Genomic DNA, 27,412 nt, shown 5'->3' with positions numbered 1-27,412 from the left:
TGTCGACCCAACACCCCCCATGGACTTGTCGACCCAACACTCCCTTGGACTGGTCGACCCAACACCCCCATGGACTGGTTGACCCAACACCCCCCATGGACTGGTAGACCCAACACCCCCCATGGACTGGTCGACCCAACACCCCCTTGGACTGGTCGACCCAACACCCCCCATGGACTGGTCGACCCAACACCCCCCATGGACTGGTCGACCCAACACCCCCCATGGACTGGTCGACCCAACACCCCCCATGGACTGGTAGACCCAACACCCCCCATGGACTGGTCAACCCAACACCCCCATGGACTGGTCGACCCAACCATACCCCTGTGTACCCATTAACGAGTCATTCTGCGGCTTCGTTTACCCGTCAACGTCTCCTGTGGCACCTGTGTGGACCCGTCAATACCTGGTCCGAACAACGCGGCCCAATATTCATATCAAGTTCCAGTACATGTTAAAAAAAAAAAAGTGGCCAGGGTGGGGTTGTAGGTCTGCCTACTGAGACGCAGCTCAAGTGTGTGCTCTCACAATACCCGGACTGGCATCCCCTACCCACCTACCAACAGCCCACTGGGTCCAGCGTTGATGTCGACATTCTCACACTTGGCGTTATCAAGCACCTTTGTAAAAGGGTGAATTTAAGCGAAGCCTTGACCAGTCACACAAGAGTGGAGTGGGATTGGTACAGTGTGGAGAAACAGCAGTGTGGAGAAACAGCAGTGTGAACGCTACAATATACAACAATACAGTACACAGAGAAAACCCCGTGAACGTGTATGTTCCCGGTGTATGTTCCTTGGAGACTCCTTGGAGACTTGGAGACTTCAATCAATCTATCTTAATTAAGGCAGAGAATAAACAAACAAAAGCCAAGTGACAAAACACAGGTGAATGCGCTTCTTAGACTGACAAGTCTTCTCTCTGACAGCAGAAAACAGCAGCCAACTAGGACAGAAAACCCTCACTATTTCATCCTCACGAATAATGAAGAAATAATCGAACATATTACCACCTAAATACCTGGCATTAGGATCATTAACATCAATGCACGTTACACATCCCAAACAAAAAACAAAAAAAAAAACGAAAAGGGCCTGTTCAGTATATACAATTTGGACAAGTTATAACAACCCAACTCTCAGAAATGAAATCAAATTAAAGTGGGGAGGTTTGGGTCCGTCGTGGACCCTAACGTCACGGCACGATAAGGGGTCCCAGGCGGAGCGGGACGTCCTCCCTACCATACCATTACCATTACACTACCATTGTACTCACCTATTTGTGCTTGCGGGGGATGAACTTTGGCTCTTTGGTCCCGCCTCTCAACTGTCAATCAACTAGTGTACAGGTTCCTGAGCCTACTGGGCTCTATCATATCTACATTTGAAAACTGTGTATGGAGTCAGCCTCCACCACATCACTGCCTAATGCATTCCATCCGTTAACTACTCTGACACTGAAAAAGTTCCTTCTAACGTCCCTGTATATGTATATGTGTGTGTGTGTGTGTGTGTGTGTGTGTGTGTGTGTGTGTGTGTGTGTGTGTGTGTGTGTGTGTGTTTACTAGTTGTGTTTACTAGTTGTGTTTTGCGGGGGTTGAGCTTTGCTCTTTCGGCCCGCCTCTCAACTGTCAATCAACTGTTTACTAACTACTTTTTTTTTCTCCCACACCACACACCCCAGGAAGCAGCCCGTGACAGCTGACTAACTCCCAGGTACCTATTTACTGCTAGGTAACAGGGGCACTTAGGGTGAAAGAAACTTTGCCCATTTGTTTCTGCCTCGTGCGGGAATCGAACCCGCGCCACAGAATTACGAGTCCTGCGCGCTATCCACCAGGCTACGAGGCCCCCTAATGTAGTATGTATGTAGCTAATGTGTATGTAGCGTGTGTGTGTGTGTGTGTGTGTGTGTGTGTGTGTGTGTGTGTGTGTGTGTGTGTGTGTGTGTGTGTGTGTGTGTGTGTGTGTGTTGGCCTTGTCACAGCCACGTTACTGTGCCATTCTCTGGAGATGAGGAGGTCGTTCAGCTTTAAAATCATCGCAAGTGAAGTCAGCATTGAGGCACAGAACCGAAAAAAGAGAGACTAAATCAAATAAAATAATAGCTCACCAAGAAGGTCCTGAAGAGAGTCGTCAGATGTGGCACACAAGGAAAGAAGAGATTCCAGCAAGAAATATCAAAGGCGCCTTAACATCATTATCAGACACCAGCGACACGTCTCAGTGCGTTGGCAGGAAGACTCTTCAATACATCTTTACTGTTCGTCTCTCCTCCACCACCTCCTCTATTCCCCCCCAGACATACCATCAAGAAACTGAAAATCATTTGTCTTGCGCTGCGATGGCTAAAATTCGTCGAATTATTTGAGGGAAAATATTAGGGTTCGCGGAGAAGATATCTTGATATCTGGGGTTGATATCTTGAGCTTGATATTTGGAGTTCTTAAGGGTGTTCTGGGTTTGTTGGTGGTGAGGCGTCCGCTAAACCACGGCCGCTCTAGCAGGCCCTATGTACTTCGCTGAAACACACACACACTCACATGTAGAAGACCCCTAACCTAGCGGCTAGTAGAACTTTGGAGAGAAGACACTGTATAACGCACGGCCAGACTGCACATTTGTAGATTGTCACCAAGCCTTCGACATAGTACTCAACATGAGACACCTTTTTCTGTCCAACATGCAGGTTGGACAAAAAAGGACAACGGAATGGTTAGTGTCCAGCAAAGGGCGAAACGTTGAGGCACGTTTCCATACACCTAATGTCTATATTTACCGAAAGAAAATTAAAGAAATATCCATTAATAGAAGAGTCACAAGGAAATCTTTCACGACCGCGAGATGTCACCAGAGGAGTTCCACAAGGTACCAAATAGGAGAAGACACCCTCCTAGATTCAGTCAGAAAAAAAACAAGGCTACCTGGGAGCTGCTGACACACCGACAATGTCTCTCGAAGCCCACGTCGAACAGATGTTATCAGCCGTGTATGTAGCTTGGCCAACGTAAGCCATGCCACTAGCAATGTGAACACAGAACCATTCAAGAGCGTGCATACCACATTTTGGCATACCACATGTCACACCAAGTATGGAATACGAGGCGACAGCGTGTCCATATTATGTTGTCAAATACAAAAGGAAGATTGAGAGAGAGAGGAGGAGGAGGAGGAGGTTGCCGTCAGACATGTCTTAGATGTAAGAGGTAAGAATTATCAGGGAAACAAAAAGGAAACAAACCTCACGTCACAAGTGGAGAAGGGAAGACATGATTACCACATAAACAATTCTAAGGGAATTGACAGTGCAAACTTATTTACTTGGTACACTAGCAAGGTAACACAGGTGGCCACTGACAATAGGCCAAAGATACATTACAAATAATTTTTTCAGGGTCTGAATGGTGAACAATGTTAATAATATATTAAGAACTGGAGTGACTCCATATAAACATCAAATGTAAATATAATAAGAGCCTTAAAATGCTTGGAAAGTAAGAATACAACATGAAGCTTCCCTGCTTTATAAGGTATACCACTGTTAAATCCATATGGTATTAGTTTAAAATTCACTGTTGTCTGTTATAAATGTATATTAACACTGTACCGGATGTGATGCAATCACACTGAATCTTAGCGATCTCATGATGTATCTTATTCAACGTTGTATTAGCTAAATACGTGAATATATTTGTCATTATACATTGTTAAACCCATGAATAAATGTTGTATTATTTTATATCTTTTATTTAGCATACTTTTAAAGTTGTTTGTACTTTCTGTAGGAATTCAAAACGCACCTACAGAGACACACACACCTACACCAGGAGTTTGCGACGAGGCTCGTACCAGAATTGCAAGAGATGAGATATGAAGAGAAAGAACTGAAAGAAAGCACCCGAGAGAAAGACCCGAGAGAAAGACCCGAGAGAAAGACCCGAGAGAAAGACCTGAGAGAAAGACCTGAGAGAAAGACCCAAGAGAAAGACCCAAGAGAAAGACCCGAGAGAAAGACCCAAGAGAAAGACCCAAGAGAAAGACCCAAGAGAAAGACCCGAGAGAAAGACCCGAGAGAAAGACCCGAGAGAAAGACCCGAGAGAAAGACCCGAGAGAAAGACCCGAGAGAAAGACCCAAGAGAAAGACCCAAGAGAAAGACCCAAGAGAAAGACCCAAGAGAAAGACCCGAGAGAAAGATCCAAGAGAAAGACCCGAGAGAAAGACGACTCTGGGGAAAAAAAGGAGTGAGAGAGGGATGACATAATAGAAACGTTTAAATACTTATGAGAGATTGACAGAGTGGAAATAGATGGAATGTTCACAGTGAACACCAATAGAACAAGGGGGGGGGGGAATAGAACAAGGAGGGGGGGGGGGGGGAAGGGGAGATAGGTGGGAGCCTGAGACTCAGATGAGCCAGGGGAATGTTAGGAACCTGGTTGATACCTGGTTGATGGGGTTCTGGGAGTTCCTCTACTCCCCAAGCCCGGCCCGAGGCCAGACTTGACTTGGAAGGGTTCTTTTAGTGTAAAAAATAGAGGGAACCAAAAGAGCAAGTTGTAGAAGCCAACTCCATTCATAATTTAACACGTAGACACAATAGAGGAAATAGATCAGGAGTCATTGTTGTGAGCCTTTTGCTATATCACTTGTGCTATAGAAAGATTATCGATATGTATATGTATTTGTGTAAATGATTGTGAATGTATATATAATGTACATGTATATGTAACATTACCAATTGTGTAACTAGCCTCAAAAGATTGTCACTTGCTTAGCTTAATCTATGGAGGATTAAAGCAATCTTAATCATTGCTTTAGACACCCCAAACGGCTAAGAAAGGTGGGATCCAAGAGCAAATGTTCGATCCTGCAGGCTCAAACAGACGAGTACCCCCCCCCCCTACACTACAGGATAAATAAGGTCACCAGAAACAGGAAGCCCGCGTCAACCCGGAGGAAGTGGGGGGGGGGTGGAACGAAGCCACCAGTCAATCAATTCCATCATTAAAAGCCCCCGCGAGAGGAAGCCGGCGCCGCCTCAACCACCAGATGCTGAACGTGACGAGTTAACCTCGTTTACCAGGGCTAAAACCCTGGGGTGGGGGAGGGGGAGGATGGGGGGGGGGGGGGGTACGCTAGTGAAGGGGGGGTTAGAGGGGGGGGGAGAGACTGGTAGTTCTCTCGTCCCGTGGTTCGCCAGCGATTTGGTCAGGGTTCGAGCCTTGGCCCATGCGATGGTGGCCACAATCTTGTGCGTCTCACGCTTCAATTAATCTTGCTTTCAAATTACCTGGCCCAGCTCTCCGCGTGATATCCTGCCACAGGACACATGATATCCTCTCAACTCTGATATCCTCTCAACTCTGCCTACAGATAACACAACCGGGAATCAGAAAACGGTTGATTAAAGCTAAAACTTATAAACACTTGTCTAAAAAAAAAAAAAGTAATAAGGATAATCAATGATTCCAAAGATAAAAAAAAACTAGTTACGAGTCAGTCTGATATTCCCATCTCACAGGATGGTCGACTAACCATCCTGCGAGATAACAGAAGCAGTCAGGCAAGCACCCAGGAGCCTCTACATATTTCCTCAATCTTTGGCGGCTTTGTTCACATTCATTAAACAGTTAACGAGCATCGTAACTTCCCAGTCAAATGTTGTTGTTGTTATACCAGCCTCGTGGTGCTGCGGGACTCATAGACTGTTCATTATATATTAAACACAGCCGTCAGAGGCCGAGGGAAGATGTACAGGCTGGAAAGTACTAGCGTGACTCTTTGATGAACTCGGTTCCAGGAATGAGAGAGACTGACACGTGAGGCTGATCTATTAGCCGGCATCAGTATACTCTGGGTACAGTACAAGAATATCTTCCAATGAACAAATCCACAAGGGCCGTGACGAGGATTCGAACCTGCGTCCGGGAGTATCCCAGACACTGCCTTAATCGACTGAGCTACGACAGGGTTAAAAAAGAGTTCATTTGATGCATCACGTTATCTTGAGATGATTTCGGGGCTTTTTAGTGTCCCCGCGGCCCGGTCCTCGACCAGGCCTCCACCCCCAGGAAGCAGCCCGTGACAGCTGACTAACACCCAGGTACCTATTTTACTGCTAGGTAACAGGGGCATAGGGTGAAAGAAACTCTGCCCAATGTTTCTCGTCGGCGCCTGGGATCGAACCCAGGCCCACAGGATCACAAGTCCAGCGGGCTGTCCGCTCGGCCGACCGGCTCCCTTAGTATTCAACGTTAGTGTGATCTTTGTGTGTAATATCTTCCAATATTCGTGTGCGTGCGTGTGTAATAATAATAATAATAATAATAATAGCCTCGGCTTTGACCTCTCCGTACATATAGTTGTAAACACATTACGCTTTAATACGCCCGCTCTCTGCCCTTGGATTATCAATGCTCTTTTGTCATCCCTAATTTCCCGAAGTACTACTATTTAACTTTTGTTACAATAGAGATCGGAATGGCCAGATCCAGCTCAATTTCAAGCTTGTCACATTCAGCTTTAGCTGCCTTGTCTGTCACCTGGGGTGACAAGGAGCCACCTGGAGGGGTGACAAGGAGCCACCTGGAGGGGTGACAAGGAGCCACCTGGAGGGGTGACAAGGAGCCACCTGGAGGGGTGACAAGGAGCCACCTGGAGGGGTGACAAGGAGCCACCTGGAGGGGTGACAAGGAGCCACCTGGAGGGGTGACAAGGAGCCACCTGGAGGGGTGACAAGGAGCCACCTGGAGGGGTGACAAGGAGCCACCTGGAGGGGTGACAAGGAGCCACCTGGAGGGGTGACAAGGAGCCACCTGGAGGGGTGACAAGGAGCCACCTGGAGGGGTGACAAGGAGCCACCTGGAGGGGTGACAAGGAGCCACCTGGGGGGGTGACAAGGAGCCACCTGGAGGGGTGACAAGGAGCCACCTGGAGGGGTGACAAGGAGCCACCTGGAGGGGTGACAAGGAGCCACCTGGAGGGGTGACAAGGAGCCACCTGGAGGGGTGACAAGGAGCCACCTGGGGTGTCAAAACATTGGTCAAATACTCGTTAATCCCGCAGATAACACGTCCCTCACCCAGCGAGTGATTGTCGAGTCAGGTGGGCAGCTGCTGTTTCTAGCACCTGTGTAAATGTCTCACCCGAGTACTGTAAATGCAGGTAATTTATATCGTAACCGAAACCTTCAACCTAACGTAATCTATGCCAAACTATGGGCACAGCAGCTCATATGCCTCTGTAACCCACGGGATGGGTATGGGGGTCCACTACCGCCCACGGGATGGGTATAGGGGTCCACTACCGCCCACGGGATGGGTATAGGGGTCCACTAACGCCCACAGGATGGGTATAGGGGTCCACTACCGCCCACGGGATGGGTATAGGGGTCCACTAACGCCCACGGGATGGGTATGAGGTGCATAATAAATGACTATAAAGAAACTACCTCAATTAAGACCCAACAACCTGTTAAGGGTCGTTAACAATATGCCACCATTATACCACCCAAACAGTAAACAGTCCTCGGAACTAAACAAGCAGAGCAAGCTGTGTATACGCACCGACAAACGGGATCGATATACCTCCCGGTATAACACGATATACCTCCCGGTATAACACGATATACCTCCCGGTATAACACGATATACCTCCCGGTATAACACGATATACCTCCCGGTATAACACGATATACCTCCCGGTATAACACGATATACCTCCCGGTATAACACGATATACCTCCCGGTATAACACGATATACCTCCCGGTATAACACGATATACCTCCCGGTATAACACGATATACCTCCCGGTATAACACGATATACCTCCCGGTATAACACGATATACCTCCCGGTATAACACGATATACCTCCCGGTATAACACGATATACCTCCCGGTATAACACGATATACCTCCCGGTATAACACGATATACCTCCCGGTATAACACGATATACCTCCCGGTATAACACGATATACCTCCCGGTATAACACGATATACCTCCCGGTATAACACGATATACCTCCCGGTATAACACGATATACCTCCCGGTATAACACGATATACCTCCCGGTATAACACGATATACCTCCCAGTATAACACGATATACCTCCCAGTATAACACGATATACCTCCCGGTATAACACGATATACCTCCCGGTATAACACGATATACCTCCCGGTATAACACGATATACCTCCCGGTATAACACGATATACCTCCCGGTATAACACGATATACCTCCCGGTATAACACGATATACCTCCCGGTATAACACCATCACATTATATAACACAAAAAAATATATATGTCCAATTACACGTTTACGGCCGAATAACGCTTGGACGAGAATAGCCTCAAGAAGAGTTACCAGCGTACGCACGCGCGCGCGCACACGAAAAAACAGTAGTTAGTAAAAACAGTTGATTGACGGTTGAGTGGCGGGCCGAAAGAGCAAAGCTCAACCCCCGGGCCCCTGTTACCTAGCAGTAAATAGGTACCTGGGAGTTAGTCAGCTGTCACGGGCTGCTTCCTGGGGGTGGAGGCCTAATCGAGGACCGGGCCGAGGGGACACTAAAGCCCCGAAATCATCTCAAGATAGCACTACAGACCATTACCCCTTACCCCCGCAAATACAACTAGGTGAATACACACACACTCAAATAATTTAACCAGTTTAGCAGTTTTAAGGACGCCGTCGATGGCCCCTCTCCCACCCTCTTTCAGTACTCGACAAGGGGACATGATTAATCTGGAGTACGCCTGTTTCCTACCGTCTCTTAAGACAACCCCCGTCGTCCCTCCCGTCCTCCTGGAATCTGTCACAGCTCGACACTGGCGACACCCTCTGCCGGTTACTGCTGGAATGACGGCTTTTGTTGTCAAGGCGTGTAGCACTCTCTTGCCCACTAATGTCTCTGCCTCCCTCCCTCACGACGCTGAGGTGCGTCAAGTGGGCAAAAAAATATATATTTTTTTGTCTCCTTTGGTACATAGTTTTATTCTTATTTACATTCTTATAAACCAAATTATTTCTTATTTTCAGTGGCATTGAATTGAATGTCAATATTTCGTTCATCTTTCCTGGACATGTGTGTCTCGAAACTTGGGGGCCGGTGGTTCAGCCCGTCCTCGCATACAAAAGTTCAAGCTCGTTAATTCAGCCGCCAAACCCCCTGATTATGAATGAAAAAAGGTTTACACACGACTCAACTGCTGACGTTCGAGCACTTCGAAAGTGCTTCACTGACGAATTTTGTTCGAACCACAACGCTATAAATGCTTCATCCACGTACTTCAAATACAAATAATCGCCAACAGAACCTAAGCACCTAACCTAACCTATGTCTATATATATGCATAATATGCTAATATATTAATATATATTTGAAGAAATTCCCATTCTGAATGAACAGCATGTAAAAATTTATGAATGCGTCTGTGGGGTCGACCGCTGGATGTAATGGACTTGAGTCGAGGACGGGTTGAAATGCTTCATCCACGTACTACAAATACAAATAAACGTCAACAGAACCTAAACACCTAACCTAACTATACAGAATTTTTATGTATAATATTAATTTCTCTATAAGATTTTTTTTAATACACAGCATGTTAAAATTGCTAAATGCGTCTGGGGAGGCCGGCCGCTGCTTTAAACAGCCTAGTGTGAGGACGGGTTGGGGGGGGGGAGGGGTGGAGGAGTGTTGTCATTGTTGGCAACACTGGTGGGTCGTGTGCTGCTCTCTCCACGGTCCAGATTCACGAAGCAGTTACGCAAGAACTTACGAACCTGTACATCTTTACTCCATCTTTGGCGGCTTTGTTTAAAATAACTAAACAGTTAATGAGCTCCGAAGCACCAGGAGGCTGTTTATAACAATAACAACAGTTGACTGGGAACTTTTCATGCTTGTAAACTGTTTAATAAATGTAACCAAAGCCGTCATAGATGTACACGTGAGGAAAGATGTACACGTTCGTAAATGCTTGCGTAACTGCTTCGTGAATCTGGCCCCACGTTACTCGACTCCCTGCCCTTACCTCCACTCCTTGCCCATTATCATACCTTACTCCTTACCCAAATGTTCTCATATATTAGTTTAGGTTACCTATTGGGTATGTCGACAGTCTTGGGTATTATATTGCTTGATTTCAGTGTTAAAAAGTTAGTGCAGTTGAGTGTAGCACATCAGTCACACCTACACTCCCTCATAACACACTTTTGTATACCCATAGAAAAGCTTTCAGGGAAATTGAGAGGGTTATCTTGAGGTTATCTTGAGACGATTTCGGGGCTTTAGTATCCCCGCGGCCCGGTCCTCGACCAGGCCTCCACCCCCAGGAAGCAGCCCGTGACAGCTGACTAATACCCAGGTACCTATTTTACTGCTAGGTAACAGGGGCATAGGGTGAAAGAAACTCTGCCCATTGTTTCTCTCCGGCGTCCGGGATCGAACCCGGGACCACAGGATCACACGTCCAGCGTGCTGTCCGCTCGGCCGATCGGCTCCCTGTGGTCAAAGACAAACTCTTTAGCACGGGTGAATCACGAACAAGGGGACACAGGTGGAAACTGAGTACCCAAATGAGCCACAGGGACGTTAGAAAGAACTTTTTCAGTGTCAGAGTAGTTAGTAAATGGAATGCATTAGGCAGTGATGTGGTGGAGGCTGACTCCACACACAGTTTCATAAGTAGATTTGATAGAGCCCAGTAGGCTCAGGAATCTGTACATTAGTTGATTGATTAGTTGAGAGGCGGGACCAAAGAGCCAGAGCTCATCCCCCGCAAGCACAACTAGGTGAGAACACGTCTTCCTCACCTGTTCCTGACAAACACAACCACCACCACAGTCAAACGAATGTAAGGAAATACGCGTAACAACAAATGCACTGCACTAAAAAAAAAAAAAAAAAGTTGTGGAAGCCACCTCCATTCACAACTTTATGGCCCAGATACGACAAAGAATTCGAACGTCACCCAATAGATTATAAAGCAACAGGTACAAGAGGGCCAGCAGGCGGGGGACAAGAGCCTGCACCTCACCTCCCCGTAGACACAGTTAGGTAAGCACTCACCACTACGAGCCTCTTCAAAGGTGACAATAATTAAAGTACTCCAACGGCAGGTGAACTCACCTAACCTGCGGCTACAAAGGCGTCTGCGCTCTACACGAAGACAGGAACTTTCGCCTTTCTAAACCTGAGACGAATAGCATGCTCTTGACATCTTTGGTACAACCGTCTAGTTTTAATTCACTGTCGGTCCCGCTTGACGAGCGCGGCTCTCCTCTTGACGCTCTCTACAGAAGACGGGCTCACCATAGCCCGTGCTACTTGGAACTTCTTGTTCCAGATAGCGAATCTTTAACAACAACAACTGACACACTCGCCTAGATGTGATTATAAGGTCGGGCGCTAGCTCCCTGACCCCTGCTTTTCCCTCTCTTGGTCTCTGAATACGATGACTCATTCATTCTCTTTTTCGGCGTTTTCCCATTTGAAGTATGTCCTTAGGTCGCTACCATGTCCCCCCTAGACCTGGTCGCTACCATGTCCCCCCTAGACCTGGTCGCTACCATGTCCCCCCCTAGACCTGGTCGCTACCATGTCCCCCCTAGACCTGGTCGCTACCATGTCCCCCCTAGACCTGGTCGCTACCATGTCCCTCTAGGCCTGGTCCCTACCATGTCCCCCTAGACCTGGTCCCTACAATGTCCCTTTAGACCTGGTCGCTACCATGTCCTCCCTAGACCTGGTCGCTACCATGTCCCTCTAGACCTGGTCGCTACCATGTCCTCCCTAGACCTGGTCGCTACCATGTCCCTCTAGACCTGGTCCCTACCATGTCCCCCTTGACCTGGTCTCTACCATGTCCTCCCTAGACCTGGTCGCTGCCATGTCCCCCTAGACCTGGTCGCTACCATGTCCCCCCTAGACCTGGTCGCTACCATGTCCCCCCTAGACCTGGTCGCTACCATGTCCCCCTAGACCTGGTCCCTACCATGTCCCCCTAGACCTGGTCCCTACCATGTCCCCCTAGACTTGGTCCCTACCATGTCCCTCTAGCCCTGGTCGCTACCATGTCCCCCTAGACCTGGTCGCTACCATGTCCCCCCTAGACCTGGTCGCTACCATGTCCCCCTAGACCTGGTCGCTACCATGTCCCCCCTAGACCTGGTCGCTACCATGTCCCCCCTAGACCTGGTCCCTACCATGTCACTCTAGACCTGGTCCCTACCATGTCCCCCTAGACCTGGTCCCTACAATGTCACTCTAGACCTGGCTCCTACCTTTATCGCCCGTTCCTGTTAACTATCATTTCCTTCGGTCAGGTATATTAGATATTGACGTAGACAAATATTAACGTATTTATCCATCAGTATAATCAATATAAAGTTAGCCTGCAGTAGACAAATGAGAAGCAACAGGATAACAGGACACACCAGGATAACGTGGCCAGACGGTTGAGGGAGCGCCAGGATCGGCCAGGGCCAACCTTCTTAGGGACGAGCGCTTCTGGTTGGGCCAACCAGCTGCCTTTTTTTACGAAGTGGTAGTTCGAGAGAACGGGGCTGGGCGAAGAGCGAAAGTTCGGGGGGTCATGTCTGGTCTCCACGCCCACCTCCTTCGTTACTGGGCGGCCTCCACGCCCACCTCCCTCGTTACTGGGCGGCCTCCACGCCCACCTCCCTCGTTACTGGGCGGCCTCCACGCCCACCTCCCTCGTTACTGGGCGGCCTCCACGCCCACCTCCCTCGTTACTGGGCGGCCTCCACGCCCACCTCCCTCGTTACTGGGCGGCCTCCACGCCCACCTCCCTCGTTACTGGGCGGCCTCCACGCCCACCTCCCTCGTTACTGGGCGGCCTCCACGCCCACCTCCCTCGTTACTGGGCGGCCTCCACGCCCACCTCCCTCGTTACTGGGCGGCCTCCACGCCCACCTCCCTCGTTACTGGGCGGCCTCCACGCCCACCTCCCTCGTTACTGGGCGGCCTCCACGCCCACCTCCCTCGTTACTGGGCGGCCTCCACGCCCACCTCCCTCGTTACTGGGCGGCCTCCACGCCCACCTCCCTCGTTACTGGGCGGCCTCCTCGCTCCACTGAAGAGCCAAGGGCGTCAGACACGAGCGGGAGCTTGGGGTAACGAAGCAGAGCCTTCGTTAGTCGTCGTCTTCTCGGTGGCTGCGACAGTGACAGAGGTTTCACTTCGTTCCACCAATTGCTCGAGTTCGAATGTGCAGTTGCACGTGAATTTATTCTTGGAGTTCAAATGTTGCAATAGGTAGACACGGTGAGAGAAGATGCTGAGGACTTTCAGTGAAGTGATAGACTACAGTTGTGTGTGTGGAGGGAGGAGGGGGGAGCGGAAAGAGATGAAGGAGAGGTGATTGAGACATGAGGGAGAGAGAGAGTAGAGACAGATGAGGAAAAAAGAAGAGAGGAGGAAGAGACGAGCGAATAATGACAAATATCCTTTTAAGCATTTTCACGCAAGAGGCCCATTATTCCCACCGGGCCATGGCCCTAGGCTGGGGGCCATGGCCCTAGGCTGGGGGCCATGGCCCTAGGCTGGGGGCCATGGCCCTAGGTTGGAGGCACCATTACAACTTCTTTCTCAGTAGCAGCGACCATCCCACGAGGGAACAGCGGGCCGCGTGGGTCGACTGGGCCCCTTGTGCTCGACTCCGTAGTAATTCGAACAACCTGTCCCCCGTTTTCTTATAGCCCGTTCTCATCAGCCTTCCCAACGTCAAGAAAGTGTCGTACTAACACCTTAAACCAACCACTACCAAACCTTATTTTGAGATGATTTCGGGGCTTAGTGTCCTCGCGGCCCGGTCCTCGACCAGGCCTCCTTTTTGTTCCACACCCCCAGGAAGCAGCCCGTAGCAGCTGTCTAACTCCCAGGTACCTATTTACTGCTAGGTAACAGGGGGCATCAGGGTGAAAGAAACTTTTTTTTTTAGCCCATTTATCTCCGCCTCCACCGGAGATCGAACCCGGAATCTCAGGACTACGAATCCGAAGCGCTGTCCACTTAGCTGTCAGGCGCCCCCTACCTTACCACCATCTCCACCACCACACGCACTGACGACCACAATCACCACCACCACCACCACCACACCCACTGACAACAACAGCCTCTGTCCACCACAACAGCCTCTGTCTACCACCACACCCACTAACCACAACACCCTCTGTCCACCACCACACCACCACAGACATCACGACACAATGGCAAGATTATCACGTTACATAACCCTGAATTATAAACCACAAACTATAATTCAACCCTGACAGGTTGCTGTAACAACCTAATCAAGCTTTTGTTTAATCTTACCACCTCCCTCCCCCCCCCCCATCCCCCAGTTGCCCCCCCCCCCCCACCGTCTCGCCAATGAAGACATTAGTCTACCAAAACTGAACTAATTAATTAGAAAGGTAAAAAAAAGGGGGTGGGGGGGTGAGACAGAAAAAGAAATATAGATTTTGAACGCGAGCAGCAGCAGCAGCAGCAGCAGCAGCAGCAGCAGCAGCAGCAGCAGTCAGTGTTGATCACCAGTTATGTAGTCATGTGTTACCAGGGGTGCCAGACCTCGCCACACGCCTCTCAAGGGCTCGCCAGGGCCCACAGGGAAGGATAGGGAGTGCCACCGGAGGCAAGGCACAGTGCCAGGAGTCTGTGTACGCGTGACACCCCCCCCCCTCCCTCCAACACAGACACACACACTAGACCTACCTACCATGGCTTAATCCTCCTTCCTCCTCCCTCGATTAGGAGGATTAAGACGGAGGAAGATATTATAATGCTATAAGATGACCTAGACAAAATGAATGGTCCAACAAATGGCTACTAAGGTTCAAAAGTTCAACCCGGAGGTAATGAAACTAGGCGGAGGAAACAGGAGGCCAGACACAGGATACAGAATGGGAGATGAAGTCCTTCATGAAACGGGCAGAGAGAAAGATCTAGGAATTGATATCACACCAAACCTGTCTCCTGAAGCCCACATAAAAAGAATAACATCTGCGGCGTATGTAAGGCTGGATAACATCAGAACTGCCTTCAGGAACCTGTGTAAGGAATCATTCAGAACCTTGTATACCACATATGTAAGACTAATCCTGGAGTATGCGGCCCCAGCATGGAGCCCGTACCTTGTCAAGCACAAGACGAAGCTGGAAAAAGTTCAGAGCTATGCCACTAGGCTAGTCCCAGAATTAGAACGCATGAGTTACGAGGAAAGGCTGAGTGAAATGCACCTCACGACACTGGAAGAGAGAAGAGTAAGGGGAGACGTGATCACTACCTACAGAATTCTCAGAGGAATTGACAGGATAGATAAGGATAAACTGTTTAACACTGGTGGTATGCGAACAAGGGGACACAGGTGGAAACTGAGTACCCAAATGAGCCACAGAAACGTTAGAAAGAACTTTTTCAGTGTCAGAGTAGTTAACAGATGCAATGCATTAGGCAGTGATGTGGTGGAGGCTGACTCCATACACAGTTTCAAATGTAGATATGATAGAGCCCAATAGCCTCAGGAATCTGTACACCAGTTAATTGACAGTTGAGAGGCGGGACCAAAGAGCCAAAGCTCAACTCCCCACAAGCACAAATAGGTGAATACACTAACGCACGAGTGTACTACTCACAGCTCCGCCCCTCAGCCACTAATGTACACAACTTCCTTACCCACTACTGTACTCCCCCACTATCTCCCCATCACCCACCCCACAAAAAGCATAACCTCCCTTCACCCCCCCCTCCCCCCTTCATTCTCCCCCACCACTTTTTTTATTATTATAATTTTCTACTATGCCCATATGTCCCTTCACTCACAATTGTACTTCCCCCAATATCCACCCCCCCCCTCTAACCCCACCCACTACTGTATTTTCCACATCCCCCCCCCTTTCCCCACAATTAATGTACTACCTCCCCCCTAGCCCAGCCTGCCACGAGTAATTAGGCTGGCTCTCGTTAATAAGATTAATATAATCTGTATACGCCGCTTCTGGGACACTAGGCCGGTTAAATTTAATTAACTTTTTGCTTTCACTGCTCCGGCAGTTTAATCTCATTCGAACTTTTAAAATAAAAATAAACGTGGACAAAGAAGAGGAGGAGGAGGAGGGCGCCGGGACACGCTGTCAACGGCCGCGCCATTAGTTACCTCACAGTTCAACCTGTCCTCCTACAGAGACCGTCGCTTGTAGGAGGACAAGCGACGTCCTCCTACAAGCGACGGAGGAGGAGGACAGAGAACGTCGCTAGTTCTTGTCGTCGGGAGCTTAGTGTCGTATGCGTACGACACTAAGGCCAAACATTGTCGTACTTGAGAATGGAAGCGACTGGCGCAAGTGACGTACTGTCCCGTTTTCTGCTTTTGGGTCCTCTAGTGGGTTAGAGGACTTTGGCCTTTGTTTATCAGGACGGGCTGTGGTCAAATTGATGAATGTGTTTTTGGGGTCGACCGCTGGTTGGAATGAATTAGTCTGAGGACGGGTTGAGTAGTAATGGTTGAGTAGACGGGTTAATTGAGTAGTGTATATTATATACATATATCTAACGATTAAATTTATACACACAGAAATCACAATAGCGTGATATATCAAATGAACAAATCCACAAAGGCTTTGCAGTATGTTGCAAGGATGGAACCCCTCATTATTGCCCTTGTGGATTTGTTCATTAAATCCATACTTTTATGTTTAGCACTTCTCTTCAGAAAGTTGGAGTGTTCACGTTTATACAATTCCTTGGACGTACCACCAGAGAAGAGAGCTGCCTTGAGCACTGTGCTACTCGGAAGTTTCCGCCACCAAGGTACTGAAGACTGTCATGGGGGCAACCAGTTTTGTATGCAAATCGGCTAGAAAGTCAATGAATATGTAGTCAAATGCTTTGCAGTATGCTGCAAAGGTGGAACATACACCCCCCCACCACATAGAGGGGTGGAGGGGTATGTTGCAAGGGTGGAACATACCCCCCCCACCACAGAGGGGTGGAGGGGTATATTGCAAGCGTGGAACATACACTCCCCCACCACATACAGGGGTGGAGGGGTATGTTGCAAGGGTGGAACATACACTCCCCCACCACATAGAGGGGGTGGAGGGGTATGTTGCAAGGGTGGAACATACACTCCCCCACCACAGAGGGGTGGAGGGGTATGTTGCAAGCGTGGAACATACACTCCCCCACCACATACAGGGGTGGAGGGGTATGTTGCAAAGGTGGAACATACACTCCCCCACCACATACAGGGGTGGAGGGGTATGTTGCAAGGGTGGAACATACACTCCCCCACCACATAGAGGGGGTGGAGGGGTATGTTGCAAGGGTGGAACATACACTCTCCCACCACATACAGGGGTGGAGGGGTAGGTTTCATCCACGTAACTTCCTGTAGATGGCTTCAACTTCATAACTTAAAGTCAGTTATTAACTTTTCTCCAGCAGAGGTTAATGCCTCGAGGAGCCTTGAAGTGTAATATAAGCCGAGTCTTGTTATAAACCCCAAGTTGAGAGCCGTCTATGTCAGGCCCAGATGGTGGTGGTCAATGGCAGGGCTGACCTCCACCTCCAACAGATGGTGAGGCCGCTAACACCCGCAACACCTGCCTCCTGCCACCACCTGGGGCGCCACAACACCTGCCTCCCGCCACCACCTGCGGCACCACAACTACTGAAGTGTTCACGAGGGAAACAGGTGCCGGATCAGCTGGAGTATACCAAGACCTAGTATACCTACATACCCAGACCTAGTATACCTACATACCCAGACCTAGTATACCTACATACCCAGACCTAGTATATGAACTAGGAGCACCGGGCAGTACATGAATTGGGAGAGTAGTGCCGGCCGCCCCCAGCTCACGAGATGTTTAGTAAACAATACAATTCAATGTTTTGTGCGTCTGTTACGCATGCATGTGTTTTTAGAGAGCGTTAGTGTCAGCCAGTGAGGTGCGCGGCTGTAAACAAATGACTGTTGTAATGCGCGCTGAGAGAGCGTGGTGGCCCCCTTCTCTCTCTCGTGACCCCCAGCAGTAGTGGCCCCCAGCACTAGTGGCCCCCAGCACTAGTGACCCCCAGCACTAGTGACCCCCAGCACTAGTGACCCCCAGCACTAGTAACCCCCAGCACTAGTGACCCCCAGCACTAGTGACCCCCAGCACTAGTGACCCCCAGCACTAGTGACCCCCAGCACTAGTGACCCCCAGCACTAGTGACCCCCAGCACTAGTGACCCCCAGCACTAGTAACCCCCAGCACTAGTGACCCCCAGCACTAGTAACCCCCAGCACTAGTGACCCCCAGCACTAGTGACCCCCAGCACTAGTGACCCCCAGCACTAGTGACCCCCAGCACTAGTGATCCAGCTTGAGGTTCGTCTCCAGCAATTATCCCCACATAGTTAACTATGGAGATCATGTTTTTTTTCACTCTTGGCTTTTCTTCACAAGCGTCTTCCAGACGACAGTTATTTTTATTGATGGTTGTTAGAGCCACACTGCGGCGTCCTTTGTTGTGTGAGGGGGGGGGGAGTAGGGGTGAGGTGGTGGTGGTGGGAGGGGGGGCTAGTTGTATCAGCGGGGAGGGAGTTAGGATTGTGATAGGCGAGTGAAGAGGAGGGGAGTGGTTGGGGGGTCTTGTTGAGGTCTGGGAAGAAGCCGCTTCGGTAGTACTGTGCCTGGCCCCAATAATCTTTACCACAATCACGTGAAAAAAGAACAGTGCTCCATTAACCTGGGCGGGGCTCCGCTACACCCCAATACGCGCGCGGCGGTCACTGGCGACCCTGCCAACCTGGGGCCAGATTCACGAAGCAGTTACGCAAGCCCTTACGAACCTGTACATCTTTTCTCAATCTTTGGCGGCTTTGTTTACAATTATTAAACAGTTAATGAGCTCCGAAGCACCAGGAGGCTGTTTATAACAATAACAGTTGATTGGCGAATTTTCATGCTTGTAAACTGTGATCCCAAACTGGACCCACAAACCAATGAAATACATACGATTATGATGAGAAAGCGCTAAGCCAGCATGACTTATATAACACAGGGAAGGAATATGAAGCCATATGAGGACTGAGGGACGGAGCCCAAGTGCCCAACCTCTTGGACAGTGCGGGATTGAACCCCAGACCTGCATGAAGCAGAAGGGAATGTTCAACACATCCAAAACGACTTTTCTAACAAGAGACACCAACCCAATAATGTTACCTTTTCAAGACATTACTACTGCTCTAGAGGAGAATATTCTCACATCTTAACTGATACATTTAAGGTTGGTAAAGTTGCTGACCTGGTGAACTTGCAATGGACGAGGGTGTGGGAGTAGTACTAGGTGTGTGAGTTCGAATCCTCCTAATGGCTCCTACTGATATACTTCATATATATATATATATATATATTATATATATATATATATATATATATATATATATATATATATATATATATATATATATATATATATATGTCGTACCTAGTAGCCAGAACGCACTTCTCAGCCTACTATGCAAGGCCCGATTTGCCTAATAAGCCAAGTTTTCATGAATTAATGTTTTTTCGTCTACCTAACCTACCTAACCTAACCTAGCTTTTTTTGGCTACCTAACCTAACCTTACCTATATATATAGGATAGGTTAGGTTAGGTAGGGTTGGTTAGGTTCGGTCATATATCTACGTTAATTTTAACTCCAATAAAAAAAAATTGACCTCATACATAGTGAAAAGGGTTGCTTTATCATTTCATAAGAAAAAAATTATAGTAAACATATTAATTCTGGAAAACTTGGCTTATTAGGCAAATCGGACCTTGAATAATAGGCTGAGAAGTGAGTTCTGGCTACTAGGTACGACATATATATATATATATATATATATATATATATATATATATATATATATATATATATATATATATATATATATATATATGTCGTACCTAGTAGCCAGAACGCACTTTTCTGCCTACTATGCAGGGCCCGATTTGCCTAATAAGCCAAGTTTTCCTGAATTAATATATTTTCTCTAATTTTTTTTTTCATGAAATGATAAAGCTACCCATTTCATTATGTATGAGGTCAATTTTTTTTTATTGGAGTTAAAATTAATGTAGATATATGACCAAACCTAACCAACCCTACCTAACCTAACCTAACCTATCTCTATAGGTTAGGTTCGGTTAGGTAGCCAGAAAAGTTAGGTTAGGTTAGGTTAGGTAGGTTAGGTAGTCGAAAACACATTAATTCATGAAAACTTGGCTTATTAGGCAAATCGGGCCTTGCATAGTAGGCTGAGAAGTGCGTTCTGGCTACTAGGTACGACATATATATATATATATATATATATATATATATATATATATATATATATATATATATGCAACTGACGATCACAAAACACTGATCATTTTATGCGGAAAATCCACAGAGAAATATGAAATGAGGTGAACGTTTCGGCTTGTTAAAGCCTTTGTCAACACCAGACTGAGTCAGTCTGGTGTTGACAAAGGCTTTAACAAGCCGAAACGTTCACCTCATTTCATATTTCTCTGTGGATTTTCCGCATATATATATATACGGAAAGTAAATAGTAAATAGGTACCTGAGAGTTAGGCAGCTGCTACGGGCTGCTTCCTGGTGATATGTGTGGGGAAAAAAAGTGGATTGACAGTTAAGAGGCGGGCCCAAAGAGCCAGAGTTCAACCCCCGCAAGCATAACTAGGTGAGAACACACACACACACACACACACACACTAATTGTCACACGATACCAAAAAGGTTGGGATAAGTGTGGGCGTGCACGCCCGCGCGCGAGTACACTCTCTGCTACTGTTCACAATATCAGTGATACACTATACGGCTTTGGATCACAAATACAAAAAAAAAAATAAATTCATTAGCACAGACCGCCACAAAAGAGGAGCCAAAAATGCTACAGCGGCTCTCAAATGTCACGCCATTCATCCCATGCGTTTCAAAAATAAATTCGGAAATTTAAATCTGTTATGGTGCGTGGCCGGGGGGAGGGTGTGGGGGGGGGGGAAGCAGTTCCAATAGGCCAGTTGTGATAAAGTCAGAAAAGTCAGGAGGAGCCGGATAGATGTCAGAGAAAGTTAGGGAGAAATGTTTACATCTGGAAATTGTACAGATAATGTACAATTAGTGATGGCCAGGCTCGAGTGGTCGGACCTGACCTCAGGCCGGGCTCAGGGGGTCGAGTGGTCCAGCCTGGCCTCAGGCCGGGCTCGGGGAGTAGAAGAACTCCCGAAACCCTCTTCAGGTGTGCCCAGGTATCGCACGGGAGCAGCCAGGGGCGAGACTCTAGGTGAAGAAGGCCTTATAAGGGAGATAGAAGGGAAGGTGTGAATGGAGGAAAAGGGGGGTGGGGGAGGGAGGGAGGAAGAGAAGGAAGCGGAAGGTAGGATGGGAAAAGTGCAGGATGCCAGCGGCTGGGCAGCGCCTCACCCCCACACCTACTTCGCCAGCCTCCCACACAGGCCCTCAAGCCTCCTCTTAGCCTGCCACATTCCCCACACAATCTGTCAAAGGTGTCCAGCAGCTGGACACCCCTCATAAAGACTGTGAAGCAGTATCCTCCCCCACGATAACAGCTTGATGGTTAAAATGCAACCTCAGAATACTGAGAAAAAAAAATTGTACCACTTACGGGCTATTCATGCCCGTGCCACCTCTTGGGTGGCTTAATCTTTATCAATCTTTATCAATCACACAATCTACTCCAAGTGCAAGATGACGCTGGGTGCAGGAGAGCCAGCAGAAGGTCCCAAATGGGGCCAGGAAACCATCTTGGGATCGGACAGAAGCACCACCCTGAGGTGTGACGCCACACACAGTGGATATTAAACGGATATCATCGGCGGCATGTGCAAGGCTGGCTAGCCAGCTTAAGAGCAACTTTCAAAATTATAACTATGGTTTCTTTCTGGACCGTGAATACCACATATATCAGGACTAATTCTAGAATATGTGTGTGTGTGTGTGAAGGTTGGAAGGGGGTGGGGGAAAGAAGTTGGGGGGAGTGGTGGGGGAAGGGGGTTGGGGGGAGTGGTGGGGAAAGGGGGATTGGGACTCGCTTATTAGAAGCAACCCCTCGAAACCTCTCCTGAAGAGTCCAATATGCACAGCTGACTCACTAGCCCCTTTTACCACTCCCCTTTTTTCTATTCTTCCCTTCCTCTCTAGCCCCAGCACTCTTCCCCAGCACCCGTCCACTACCCTCCGCTAGGGCAGGGTGGGGCGGGGGATAGCCATCGCCTGCCCTCGGGGCTTGATCACAATCACGGTTTTATCTCTCGTATCTCAGGCTCATTTCAATGTAATTTCTAGCAATTATCCCTGCCTAAAATTGGCTGGCTTCTTCCTCTTACGGTAGACCTGCAGTGTGGTGGTGGTGTGGTGTTGTGGTGTGGTGTGGTGGTGGTATGGTGGTGTATTGGTGGTGGTGTAGTGTGGTGGTGGTGTGGTGATATGGTGGTGATGGTATGGTAGTGGTGGTAGAGTGGTGCAGTGTGGTGTGAGACAGTATTGTGGTAGTGGTGTGACAGTATTGTGGTAGTGGTGGTGTAGTGGTATTGTGGTGGTGACATATCCTGAAGGCAACAATAAATTGTATACATTAGGCAGTAATGTGGTGGAGGCTGACTCCATACACAGTTTTAAATGTAGATATGATAGAGCTCAATAAGCTCAGGCACCTGTACACCAGTAGATTGACAGTTGAGAGACGGAACCAAAGAGCCGAAGCTCAACCCCCGCAAGCACAACTAGGTGAGATGAGTTTTGTGGTAGTAATACTCCCGGGGGGGGGGGGGAGGGAGTTATGGTTAATGATCCAGACTTTCAACCTATAACAGACAGATGTACAGGCTCTGTATTGTGTATATTGTGTAGTGATAGTGACATGTATTGTGAGGTGGTGATGTATGCTGTGAAGACGTGTGCTTATAGCCAGCCATCACAGCCCTTGAGATCCCGAGAGGTGTCCAAGACAACTCCTGACAGACAGCATCTCACAGGGACGAGAACCCACCTGGTAGGAGCCAGAGGGAGGCGGAACAACCTCACTGGAGGGAGTGTGTACACCCCCTGGGGAGGAGGAGGAGGAGGGTAGGGAGCAGAGGTGTAGGGAGGAAGACATCATCATCATCATACCTGGTGGTGTAGTCCCAGAAGACGCAGGCGGGGTTGGTGACGTTGACGGTCCGTATCATGGCGAAGGTGAGCACCACGGGCTCTGAGAGCTCGATGTGTCGCCCCGCCCCCAGCGACGCCGACAGCACTCGGGAGTTGAGGACCCGCGTCTCGTTCACGCCCTGCAGGGAAAGGTACAGTGAGTCCAAACTCATTATAGACTCCCATACACAGTAAACTATATACACCATACACAGTATAATCTACATATTAACTCATCATATTTCCTATATACCGTGTGACATGCCCTAAGTGTTCCAGCGCCCGCCCCGCCGCACAAGACAGCCTCCATCGGACAGTCGAACTCGACATGAGCTCGAGGGCAACCAGCCAGTGGAGAAGAGAACCACAGATGAAACATGCGCAAGACATTAATGATCGTGAGCACAGGCGAGGGAACACCACCTAGCCCTCACCCGGCACGCTAAAATGTCACCCTTAACATCGGCCCGGTGTCCCCTCTACTAGGCCCACCCTGCCACCTGAATTCTACCCCTTACGGGCTATTCCTGCCCGTGCCACCTTCTGGGTGGCTTGAACTTCTTCAATCAATCAATCACCCTGCCACCGATATTACCACAGCTTGACCCAGCCTGACCGTGACAGATCTCAGTACTCCGAAGGATAGGATAGCATGACAACCAATTCAGACAGGTGAAGGCGTTTGGTCGCCTCGCCTCTCCCAATATCAATTACTCGACCATTACTACAAAAATTATTGCTTGCAAGGTACACCACCAGCCACGGTGCACCCTCCATGGTACACCAGCCACGGTACCCCCTCCATGGTACACCAGCCACGGTACCCCCTCCATGGTACACCAGCCACGGTGCACCCTCCATGGTACACCAGCCACGGTGCACCCTCCATGGTACACCAGCCACGGTGCACCCTCCATGGTACACCAGCCACGGTACCCCCTCCATGGTACACCAGCCACGGTACCCCCTCCATGGTACACCAGCCACGGTGCACCCTCCATGGTACACCAGCCACGGTGCACCCTCCATGGTACACCAGCCACGGTACCCCCTCCATGGTACACCAGCCACGGTGCACCCTCCATGGTACACCAGCCACGGTACCCCCTCCATGGTACACCAGCCACGGTACCCCCTCCATGGTACACCAGCCACGGTGCACCCTCCATGGTACACCAGCCACGGTACCCCCTCCATGGTACACCAGCCACGGTGCACCCTCCATGGTACACCAGCCACGGTACCCCCTCCATTGTACACCAGCCACGGTACCCCCTCCATGGTACACCAGCCCACGGCCCCCCCCCCCAAAAAAAAAAAACAATCCACTCAGGGAGGCTCTCGCTCGAGTTACATCTCCATAACACTCAAGGGCGCTGCGTTCTTGACACCGTGCCTGGCCTCCATCCCGGGCGAGTGATGCCACCGCCGCCTCCACCCTCACTCTTCCTCGCCCCACCAATTGTTGGGGCCAAATGGAGGTGCCAAGATGGTGTCCTGTGCTCTCTGTCTTGTAACCCCCCCCCCCCCCCCCCCCGCCGTCGCCGCCACCACCACCCCCACACACTACACTACAAGTCCTCTTGACATTTTTATATTGTTTGGTATTATTACACAAGCACAATACATACCAATTCTTCCTTCGTGGTCTGACACTGTCACATTTTTCATTGTGTTAATTTTCGTAATTTACACACACACACAACTAGGTGAGTACACACACGTTGTATATAATATATATATATATATATATATATATATATATATATATATATATATATATATATATATATATATATATATATATATGTTTCATTGAATATGACCGCATATTCTGTATTTATTATTTTCTGGTTTAGGGCTTCTATCCCTCTAACTATTTTCTTAGCATCAGGGCTTAATTGGAATAGGAGTTCTCCAAAACTCATTTTCGTACTTTTAAGGTGAAGAAAAGAAGTGATTTACTATAGAGTGTATTACACTTATTTGTATAATTTGCACGACGTTTCGAACCTCCATGGTTCATTCTCAAGTGAACAGATCTTACAATACTAGTTGATTTTATACCCGCATTAGGTCAGGTGATAATACAATGAAGGTGAAAAACATGGGGGGATACATAAGGGATAAACATAGGGGCTGCAGAAGGCGTATTGGCCCATACGAGGCATCTCCTATCTAAACACAAAGATTAATCCAGTGTAATTGGCCTGTTATGTTGGACATTGTCTTCTGTGTTGGCATCGATATGTTCTTGTCTTGTCCTTACTCTCATGGTGGGTAGAGTAAATAGTTCCGTGATTTGGGTGTTCATGGTAGGTCGCTCTATTCTTATGTGAATTGCCTCAAGAATTTGTAATCTTCTTGAATCTTGGGTTTTGTCTATTATGCAAGTATTCTTGTTCAACATTTCTCTTGTTAGAGTAATGTCATGGGCTTGTCTCATGTGATTCCTAGAAATCACATGAGACAAGCCCATGACATTACTCTAACAAGAGAAATGTTGAACAAGAATACTTGCATAATAGACAAAACCCAAGATTCAAGAAGATTACAAATTCTTGAGGCAATTCACATAAGAATAGAGCGACCTACCATGAACACCCAAATCACGGAACTATTTACTCTACCCACCATGAGAGTAAGGACAAGACAAGAACATATCGATGCCAACACAGAAGACAATGTCCAACATAACAGGCCAATTACACTGGATTAATCTTTGTGTTTAGATAGGAGATGCCTCGTATGGGCCAATACGCCTTCTGCAGCCCCTATGTTTATCCCTTATGTATCCCCCCATGTTTTTCACCTTCATTGTATTATCACCTGACCTAATGCGGGTATAAAATCAACTAGTATTGTAAGATCTGTTCACTTGAGAATGAACCATGGAGGTTCGAAACGTCGTGCAAATTATACAAATAAGTGTAATACACTCTATAGTAAATCACTTCTTTTCTTCACCTTAAAAGTACGAAAATGAGTTTTGGAGAACTCCTATTCCAATTAAGCCCTGATGCTAAGAAAATAGTTAGAGGGATAGAAGCCCTAAACCAGAAAATAATAAATACAGAATATGCGGTCATATTCAATGAAACATGTTTGAAAGAAAACCTGCTGCCAGTATACACCAATATATATATATATATATATATATATATATATATATATATATATATATATATATATATATATATATCCATACGGATCTTATCTTCATTTCTGATGTTCTTTACTTGAGAAGGAAGTGGACAAAGTTAAGTTTCCAAAGTACATTTTACAATTGTATACAGTTGGACACTAAAAAAGATGCGTTTCGTTGATCCGGTCAACATTTTCAAGGGCAAATGAGAGGTGGATACAAATTATCATCTGGGTCAACCCCGCATATCAAAGTATGAAGGGGGTAAGTGAAGTACGGCTGCACGGCCCAAGAGGTCTTCTGTAGCTCCTTATTTAATAAATGTTCTTATGTTGGCTGAGGAGGTGCGCCCTGGATATTAACACTGGGTTTAGAGTGTTTGATATGTGGTGCTTCGGCAATGTCTAATTTATTGTCACTGTATCCGTCGATTACTGTTTAAAATTTCATGTCATGCTCACGTTGTGATCATCTTTGGACCTAGAGAAACAAAAAAAAAAAATCACGACCGTATAACTATTGTCTGGAAGCAGACTAGTGAATATTGGCTAGATAAATGTCACCAGAAAATGAAGGCGCTTATATGGTGGTGGTTTATATAATCTCATAAGATATCAATCTTACTGGAAAGCCATTTCTTACAGACCACTACACACACACACACACACACACACACACACACACACACACACACACACACACACATATATATATACACGTGTGTATGGCTCGGGACCAAAGAGCCAAAGCTCAACCCCCGCAAACACAACTAGTTGAGTACGTGAAAAGGAAGAAAAGTCACGTTGCAGGCGATGAGTCACTTCCTCATCACAATCGACTTGAGAATGCTCCAGGACGGACCGAAACGTCGTCGTCCCTTCACCTTCTAGTGTGTGGTCTGGTCAAGAAAGTCACGTTGTTCCAATTCCTGGAACCCTTCTCAAGTCGCCACGTTAACGCTACTTACTTTTACACCATTTCTTATCTTAAACACGTAAACAAGGAGATATTTCAGCTGCGAGCCCCCTTCCCCCA

At 48.0% G+C, this 27,412-nt stretch overlaps 1 protein-coding gene across 1 annotated transcript in view; it reads right to left on the bottom strand.

Moving 5' to 3' along the window:
* Positions 1-27,412, bottom strand: part of LOC123774651 (latrophilin Cirl) — a gene marked incomplete in the record, with an annotated part of 777,474 nt that overhangs the window by 54,540 nt on the left and 695,522 nt on the right. Inside the window, 1 exon segment of the mRNA XM_069310742.1 lies at positions 23,212-23,372. Within this exon segment, the coding sequence (XP_069166843.1) occupies positions 23,212-23,372 (161 nt within the window).

This window comes from Procambarus clarkii, chromosome 68 (genome assembly GCF_040958095.1).
Source record: "Procambarus clarkii isolate CNS0578487 chromosome 68, FALCON_Pclarkii_2.0, whole genome shotgun sequence".
In the NCBI taxonomy this organism is placed as follows: domain Eukaryota; kingdom Metazoa; phylum Arthropoda; class Malacostraca; order Decapoda; family Cambaridae; genus Procambarus; species Procambarus clarkii.
The sequence above is the reverse complement of the archived record's forward strand: the minus strand, read 5'-3'. Positions and strand labels throughout refer to the sequence as shown.